Raw genomic sequence first — 9,274 nt, 5'->3', positions numbered from 1 at the left:
AAGGGGGGGGGAATGCAAAGGTCGAGTCACTTCCGGGAGCGGCAGAGCATATCCGGCGCTGCCAGCGCTCCGGGATACTCAGGGCAGAAGTTACGACAAGTAGGGGCGGAAGTGGCTTCTGCCCAGGGACGCGATAGAGTCCTGTGTGGATGTGACGCCACAACGGAAGCGAAGGCGGATTCCGCTAAGGGCAGAAGCTGAACCTTCAGAATTGCGGTCCCGGCTTTCCGGAAGGGACTTCTGGGGAAGTGGGAGGGTGAAAGCCGACAGGTTTATGAATTATGCATCAGGTACGGGGCCGGGGGTGGGGTGTGTTGGGGGGGGGAAGGCAGGTAGGGATTCTTTTTTTTTTTTTTCAGGTAGGGATTCTTAAAAGACTATGGATCCGTTTCCCTTCCCTCAGCGTAGAATAAACTGATATAGGAAGTTACCATTATTTTTCGTTATACTCTCAATATCTCAGTGCTTTGAATTGCGGGAAGGGATGAGGATATGTCAGTTGTTTTCTGAGGTCCCTACTTAGGCCCCAAGAGTAACTGATAACCTCTCCCTGACCACACCACGTACTCTTGGCTTTGGGTCTCTATGTTCTTGTTGCCCCCATCCACATCTCTATCTCCTCACCCTGCTCTACTTTTATTTTTTATTTTATTTTTTTAAGATTTTATTTATTTGACAGAGAGAGACAGCGAGAGAGGGAACACAAGCAGGAGGAGTGGGAGAGGGAGAAGCAGGCTTCCCGCTGAGCAGGGAGCCCGATGTGGGGCTCGATCTCGGGATCCTGGGATCATGACCTGAGCCGAGGGCAGACACTTAACGACTGAGCCACCCAGGCGCCCCCCTGCTCTACTTTTAAATAGAGCACTCATCACCCCCTGATATTATATTGTTTGCTGTCCACCTCTTCTTGCTGGAATATCGGCTTCATGAGGGCAAGGGCTTTGAATTGTTCACCGCCGTATCCTCAGAGCCAGGCATTTAGTAAGTGGTCAGTAAACGTCTGTCGCATAAATGAACACTGTAAAGTCTTTCAGGAAGCCTTACGGGATTGCTCGAACACATAACGGTTCCGTTCTCTGAATTTCCACAGCATTTAGTCTGTACCTTTTGTTGCTCTTTTAACTATTTCATATACATGACTCTTCAGCAAGATTGTCCGTTTCTCACGGAAGAAACGGTCTCGTACATGGTATCCTTCCCACTGCTTTGCTGAATACGAAGCAGATGCTGAATAAATATATGCTATTTGAGTAAATGAATGCTGCCTGCACCCTCATCTGGCCAGAATCCCCTTGAGCTGAGCTCTATTTTGGCTGAGGCAGAATTGAAGTCCTTCCTACTAACAGTAATAGCCCCTTGCTTAAAGCAAAACAACGCAAATAAAAATAATTGTAATGTTCTCTTTACGGATAATGAAAATAAGACTGAAGATTTAAGTGATTTTTTTTTCACAGCAAGGAAGTAGCAAAAAATACCTAAAAATAAATATTTAAGTTAAAGGTTTAAATAGGAGATATGTATCCTTGGTTTGTAATTATAGTTTATATCCTTTTGAAAATGTCTACTCTCTCAACCATATTTTTTGGGCTCTGCACTCAGTCTGTGTTAACTGAATAGCAACAGTTGGCAGGATAAGATCTTAAGGGCTCAGATGTGACCAGACCTAGTTGCTGCATGGGTTAGAAATGGCTAATTCCAGAAACGTTGACTTTGGGGGCTGAGGTAAAGAAGTGGGAGCAAAATCGTAGTAATCACTCTAAGTCCCGGTGGTCCTCTTTTTCTTTTCCTATTTTCATTAACTGGTACTCCCTGAGCCTCAGTGTCTCCAACTGTCAGCCCTGCTCCTGCCCTTGCTATAAGAAGCCAGTTTTTTAAGTGCTTTGAACTCTTTACAGAAGAGCTTTAGAGTTAAATGTGGGGCGTAGGGGGAGGAGGGCTGTTAATTTTAGCCTGGGGTTTTCCAGCTGGCACACTGTTTCCATCTTGAATCACTTCCACACCCTGAGCTCTGCCTGGGAGATCCCTCCTCCTGGGGGCTTCCCCATTTCCTGGTTTGGTCTGAGCCATAATGGTAAGCATTCCAGAGAAATGCTTAAGAGAAGCCTGGCTGAGTCATCTGATGCACAGCTCAGGAGGCAAAGAAAGTATAGTGATGAGAGATGCTGGTCCCAGTGGTGCTTGTGATGTGTGGCCACCAAGAACCAAAAGGGTAGTATGACCATTTTTTTGTATTTTTGGTCTCTCACTAAGCAGTGACTCTCTGCTCAACCACTTGCAACCTTCAAGGACCTCCAAAGGCCCCATAGTCTGTTTCAGTTTCATGAGAGATAGAGGTTAGGATCTGTTCCCCAGGGCCTCCCAACTCTTTGTGGTTATCCTGACGATGTGAGGTAGTTTGGGATATTTCCTTTAGGACAACTGGGAAGACTAGGACATCTCCTTTCTCCTGTCTTTCCCTGCCATATGACTTTCCATGGGGAAGGAGGGCATTTAGGGAGAAGGAACAGGTGAGGATTTCCCAGTGTCTTGCTGGTGTATTTTAATTTATTTAAATTTAGAGAAACAGCAGGCTAATCAGGCAATAATTAATTCCCTCTTCATTAGGGGCCTTCATGCATGCCTTTTGCATATGGATGAGCCTCGGGGTCACACTGTCCCTCAGAAGAACTACAGTTGGCAGAGGGTGATAGAGCCCCAGTGTGCTCTCCAGGCACTTGAGCTCCTTCCCCTTCTAAGCCAGTGCTCCTTTCCCCCCCCCACCCTGACCTGACAAAGACTAGATTCTTGGGGGGAAAGAAGGGAAAGGTTAGTGAGGCTTCTTCTCCCATCCACCTCAGATCTCACCCTTACTGCCCCCGACCCATGTCCTCGGCACCTCTTCCTGCACCCTCATGTTCCATCCAGCCCTCTCCCTCCACCAGCTGCTGCTGGGATCTCTACAGGCCCCACTGGGTTGAGCCGGAGCCCTCCTCAGCAGCTGTTGGCTTTGCACCTCTGCTTTTAGTTGGTTCATGACTCCTTCTGCCCCTGCTCTGCCTTTTTCCTCTGTAGCACTCTGCTTTTCTTAGGGAGACTGATGCCCCGAAAGTATATACTGCTCTGGTCCTGAGAAATATGCTCCCTCCTCCCCACTCACCATTGTGTGCTATATGGATTCAGCCACACTTCCTTGAGTAGACAGTAAAGCTCCCCAACACCTAAAACACACACCTACCAACACCTATACACTCCTAATTCTAGCTGCAAAGATAAATACATGGAGGCATTCAGAGTCTGGGGCAGCCCAGACTCGCTCACTACAGTCTCCTCCCTGGAGCTCCCCATTTCCAGGGAGCAAGTGGGGCACAGATGGGGGCGGGGGAGAAATGGGACCTGGGTGGTTACCGTGGCAACAGAGCCTAGCAGCAGCTGAGAGGCTGATGTGGGGGCTCTTGCAAGGCTGTCACTAGAGCCAAACCTAGAATGGGGGGCTCAGAGGTGATTGATCCCAGCTGGGCAGCCTGTGTTCCCAACCCCAGACATACCCCTTGATTCCACCCCCACACCCTAGCAGCACCTCTCTTTCAGAGAGGGCAGAGTGGGGAAAGCTAGGGAGAGTTAACCACAGGGGTTCTAATGCTGCACAGCTTTTGGGGGGGCAGCTGTAGATGGGGGTGAGTTAGGAGCAAGGCAGAAAATAAACCAAGCAGGGCAGCCTCTTTCTTGTGGCCCCTCTCACCTCTTCCTCTTTACTCCATTTTTCTCTCCTCCTTTCACTCCTTGCCCTCCATATGTCTTATCAGCTCTCTCCTCCTTTTCTTGCTTGCTTCATTGCCTGTCCCTTTTCTCTGTCTCCTTTCTCATGGTCTCTCTTGACCTTCACTGGCAAGTAACAAGCAAGCCACTCTAGTTTCTCTTGCTCTGGCTGATCCCTTCAGTTTCTCCCTTCCATTCTCTCCCAAGTTAAAGCCCAAGGGGCACCTGGGTCGCTCAGTCAGTTAAGCGCCTGACTCTTGATTTCGACTCAGGTCATGATCCCAGGGTCATGAGATTAAGCCCCACGTCGGGCTCCCCACTGGGCTGGGAGCCTGCTTAAGATTCTCTTTCTCCCTCTCCCTCTGCCCCTACCCCCCTTTAAAAAAAAAGCCCAGGAACCCTAACTCCAGGTCAGAGCAGGCCAGTTCACACTGAATCTTAAAGGTTTCCCTCCAACCTCCCATCCTTCTTTTCCTCCCTTCTTCGTTGCCTGTTGCCGCCTCCCTCTCCTCTCTTCAGGGTTCATAAGCAGAACCAGGGGACTCCAGTATCTTGCAAAGGCTTTATTTGAAAATTTTGAAACTTACATCCCACGAGAATTCAAGATTATCACCACAAGAAGAAAGAGATAATACAAAAATATATATCACAGCATAGGAGCCAGGTAAGAGAGGAAGAAAGGAAGAAGGTGGAAAAATGGTGAGACGTAGGGACAAATGTGAGGGGAAGGCGGGAGGGACAGGCAAAAGGAGGGAGAAGTGAAAAAACCAAGGAGGGCAGGGAGGAGGAGTGTGAGGGAGGCCAGGAAGGGGAGGGATAGATTGGGAGGCAGAGCTCCCGATGGCCTTGAACCAGCTGGCCCCAGTCCCTGGCAGCCCAGATGAAGTTAGGGAGACCCTCAGGGAGGCCTGGAAGTGGAGGACTGGCTCAGGGACTCTGAATTCCAGAGAGTGACCCACACACGGACAGCCAGGATAGACAAGACAAAAGGGACTTAGGAGGAAGGGAAGGGCAAATGGGAGCCCCTTTCTCATGTAGTGCAACAGGTGACTCCCCAATACCCATCTCCCAGACAACAGAATTTAGCAGTTGGGGGAATTTTGGAGCCTCACTACCCCATTCCCATGGGGGAGCCCTCAGGGTAATGAGCACGCCCTTGGAGTGGGATGGGGGAGACGATGAAACACATGACATGGAATGGGATGGGACCATGACAGATGGGGGCACGAGAAGCCCCCAGCTCACCTCCCACCCACCTCTGGGGCAGCATGCAGGGGCCACAGAAACTAGATCAGTGGGTGTTCATGAGGGAGAGTGTGAGCACAACACACAACACCACAACATGGGGCCAGGAAATGCGAGTGAGAGGTAAGGAGAGAGTCACCCACTGACCACTGAGTGACTGAGCTGAGCCTGGAATGTGGGAGGAAGAGAGCGAAGAGTGTGAAACAAAGGGTGAATGTGAGGGATGGGGAGGGGCGGTGTGGGTGGAGAGAGGGTGCAGACTGGCTGTACAAGAGCACAAATGTGTGCGATGGCCCGGGAGGGTGGAGGTGAGTGTGCAAGGCTTTCATGTGAGTGTGCAAGGGAGGGGATGGGGGACCAGAAGCCACAAATATGTGAGGCCCCCCACCTAAAGGAGGGTGAGCAGGTAGGATCGCCTATGGGGCCAGTGAGGGTTCCAGGGTGGTTTGCAAGGGCAGGAGCCAGGAGCCCCTGCGGCCCCAGCTCCCACAGCTGCCCCACCCTCAGTGGGATGGGGGTTATGCCGGCCCCTTGGCCTCCTGCTTGGCGGCACCCCAACATTGGGGGGGCATCACAGATTCACCAGGGGAATCCTGAGAGGAAGAGGGAGAGGGCACAGTCAGGAACCACTGGGTAAGCCAGAATTGAAGGGAAGTCCAAGGCAAAAAAGGGACTCCAGGATAAGAGGGCAGAGTTGAGTTAAATGACAGCGTGAGAACAGGACAGAGATCCACAGAGAGCGGGAGAAGGAAGGGTCCCCTAGAGAGGACCTGGTCCAGTCCTAGGGAGGGCCAGGGGCTGTGTGGGGTCTAGGTCTACCTCCTTCCCACCCACCCAGGAGGGAACACCCCCAACCAAGGCTCTGGACCAAAGTTGCCTTACCTCCCAGCCCTCCCAGCCCTTTGCCCCTGCCCTCACCGGTTCAACTGGAAGGCTGGAGCCCCCTTGGGCTGGGGCATCCCAGGCCGGGGTCCCCCTCGGGGCTCCTCATGGTCAGGGGTGGGGGTAGGCGAGTCCCCGAAGGCCCCCAGCACAGTGACCCCAGCTGGGGACAGGTCTGTCAGCGGCTGCTGGCTCTCTTCCTGCCTCAGGGCACCTTGCTGCCCAGAGGGCCTGCGCCGCTTCTGGCTTCGGTCCCAGCTGGTACACAGGAAGGAAAGAGGTTCTCTCACACATTTAAGAAGCCCCCATCCTGGGCCTGCAGTGCTGGTGACGCCCAGCCTCCCTCAGACACCCCAACATCCTACAGCAGAGAAACTGGCCTCTTAACAGTTCCCTATATCAAATATCTGGAGACTGAGTGTCCATAAAGCTAATTTCCCTATCCCCCAGGGGGTTCAGGGATGTAAACCATCCTCCGGACCTGGTCCAGACCCGCAGAATCAGTACCTCCTCCCCATCAACACAGAGTCCCCCAGAATTGCCCCCTCCCCCATACATACCCGGAAGAGCCATTTCTCTCCTCAGCAGGCGCCTGGAAGGTTTAGTTCTAGTTCAAAATCAGCTAATGACCTGGACACCTGAGTCTAATGATTCTCTCAGCAAAGTGTGAAGGACTGAGTGACCCAAATGCGTGCAGAGAAACCTCCAGACTTTCTCCCTCCTCCCCGGGCAGCCCCAAGAAGGGGCTCTGCAGAATGGGTCAGTTTTCTCTGTCTTGGAGGAAATGGGGACAAGGGATGCCCACCAAGGCATCCCTTGCAAGCCCCCAGTGCACATAAATAATTCTCCTCCCTTTCCCATTATCCTTGTATTTCCCTGGGAAAAGGAATTTGCCCTGATTCTTCACCATCTCCCCCACCCAAATCCTTACCACCGTTTCCCAAGGTTTTTCTTGCTTAAATCCACCACTTCCTAGCCCACCTCCAGCAAAAATGCTGCCCTTGCTCCTGCCCTCCTTCCAGCCAAACATTGCCAAACTTAGGTCCCCATCTGCCAGCACCCTCCTCCCTGCAGCTTACCAGAACTTGAAGATGATGCCAGTGGCCACAAGAACAATAATGATGGAGATGGTAATTGTGACATAGAGCTGGGGGTCCACACCTGATTGGGGGGGGAGAAAGTTTTAGGGAGGCCTGAGGTGGTAGGAGCCAAGAGGGGGTGGGGTATGGGATTAGGCTTCAGGTTCAATAAGCTTGCGGAGTGTTGCCGTTTGAATCCACAATGTCCAACTCTTTCTGCTTTCCTGACCCCCCGCCCTTCATTCTTAGCATCAGCTTTCCCTGAAGTTTTTAGTTCTTTTCCTCCACAGTCCCAAATCTTCTGTGTACATGTGATGAAGAGGAGGCTCCAAGGTCAGAGAGAACCCCTCTCTCTGCATAGAAACTAGGGGTGGAAATGTCCATCTCTGCACTAGCCCCACCCCCAAACTGGCCCTATCTTAGCATTCCTTGAGCAGAAATGTCACCCTGAAGGTCCCTTTCATTCAAGGTGTTCTTCTGCATGGAATACTCCCACTCCATTTTCAAGGTCCAGCTCCAATGTCAATTCTTGGAAGGTGTTCTGATGCCCAGGCAAAAGTAATCTCTCCCTCCCTTATTTTCCTAAAAACATGCTGTGTGTGCCTCTATTAGAGCACTTAGTACATTGACTCATCCCTGAGTGTTCACACGTCTGTCTTGTCCAGTGGACCTGAGTCCCTCCAGGGCTCAGAGGGTGTTTCATCTCTGCCCCTGTGCCGGGACAGAGCCTGACACATTTGTGGGAGGAGCTAACAGACAAGATCTCTGTTGCTGCCCGTAGAGCCTTCATCCAGCCTCCCCACCCCTAGATGCCCCCTACCAGGCTCTCCCACTCGCACTCACCTTCCCCATGGGTCCCAAAAAGGAACGGCCGCAGGGTGGCAGGTGCCTCTCCAAGGATGAGCCCATCTCCATCACCCCGCATGGAATCTGAGTTGGGGTGTGGGGTTGCCAGCCCATGGGGGGCTGCAAAACCATAGTCCAGGGGCAGAAATCCAGGATTGGCAGAGTTGGGGTCCCCCCCATCCTCTCGAGACACTGTAGGGCCCCATACAATAGCCCAGGGGTACTGGGATGAGGGTGGCCCCTCCTCAAAACCAGATGGGGTGGCAGGGGGTGCAGTGCCTGGCAGGACCTGCCGACGCGATCTTGGGACCCGAGGGGATCGGCTTGGTGGGGGTGCCCGCTCCCACACGCACACGTGGCGTGGGGCAGAGGGGCCTCCCCGGGCACAGGGGGGCCGGGCTGGGGCTGGTGGGGTTCGAGGGGAGGAGGAGGAACCTTGAGCAGGTGGTGGGAGGGGCAGCAACAGCAGTGGCCAAAGAGGGAGGAGGTGGGACAGGAGCAGTGCGGGCCTGCAAGAAGGGAGAGAAGCGGGGTGAGACAAAGCCCGTCCGTCTTAGGCTTATTGTGTGCGGAGCACAGGCTCATACCAGAGGTCCCGGGCTGCCTCCCTCCAGCTTTCTCGGGAGAAGCAGCTGCGCTTTGGGAAGATTGGCCTCATTTCCTCCCTTTCTAGGGTCTGGCCCTCAGGAAGGAAGGCCCAGGGTGGACCTAGGAGGGAAGAGGCCGGGACCCCAGGAGAAGTGGACTCCAGGCTCCCTCTGCTGTGCCAAACTTACCACATCTTGGACTTCATGTCTGAGCTCTTCCTCAGCTGTGACCCAGATTTTCAGCCTTTACTGGAGGAGAGAGGGGGTCGTCACATCCCAACCCTGCCCTGAGCGCTTCCCCAGCTCATTCAGCCACCAGTCCTACCCGGATCAACCCTCCAGATCCTCCGAGGCTGTCAGCTGCTGCTTAGCATCCTTCTGGGGGGTAGGGGGATCTCCCAGAGTGGTTCCTGTCTAGCCCCCAGCCCCTATCTACTACTGCCCAGAGATCCTTGTAACTTCCCCACCTCGGGGTCTACTCTTACTTCTCTGGCTTCCTGCCTTCTCACTTCCTCTGCCCACAGCTCCAAGCTCTTGTTGGAGCTTAATTTAGAGCCAAGAACCTTGTGATTCCTTGAGCACCTACCGCTAGGGAGGGAGTCTGAGAGTGGGGGAGGGAAGAGGAAGTCAATCTGAGTGAGTGCGTGAATGTGTGTGTGGCGGCGAGTGCACAAGGGGAGCACTCCAGCCTGCCCAGCCTGCTTGGAGTCCCAAGCAGTTCTCTTCTGATGGGCCCCGGGGAATCTACATCTTCAGGAGAAGGGAAATAGGGGATGGAGGGATGGAAAGAAAGAAACAGAGAAAGAGGGGCGCCTGGGTGGCTCAGTCGTTAAGCGTTTGCCTTGGGCTCAGGTCGTGATCCCAAGGTCCTGGGATCGAGCCCCGTATCAGGCTCCCTGC

The 9,274-nt window shown here is 53.2% G+C and overlaps 1 protein-coding gene across 1 annotated transcript; it reads right to left on the bottom strand.

Moving 5' to 3' along the window:
- Positions 1-5,551: 5,551 nt before the first annotated feature.
- On the bottom strand, positions 5,552-8,605 carry LOC110581041 (PILR alpha associated neural protein). The gene is made up of 5 exons (XM_021690743.1): positions 8,564-8,605; positions 7,785-8,296; positions 6,942-7,023; positions 5,899-6,120; positions 5,552-5,573 (listed from the first exon to the last, which is right to left on the bottom strand). The coding sequence occupies exons 1-5, from the start codon at positions 8,578-8,580 to the stop codon at positions 5,552-5,554; spliced, it is 855 nt and encodes a 284-aa protein (XP_021546418.1). The 5' UTR covers positions 8,581-8,605.
- Between the last annotated feature and the right edge of the window lie 669 nt (positions 8,606-9,274).

Source organism: Neomonachus schauinslandi, chromosome 5 (assembly GCF_002201575.2).
Source record: "Neomonachus schauinslandi chromosome 5, ASM220157v2, whole genome shotgun sequence".
NCBI classification, from domain to species: domain Eukaryota; kingdom Metazoa; phylum Chordata; class Mammalia; order Carnivora; family Phocidae; genus Neomonachus; species Neomonachus schauinslandi.
The sequence above is the reverse complement of the archived record's forward strand: the minus strand, read 5'-3'. Positions and strand labels throughout refer to the sequence as shown.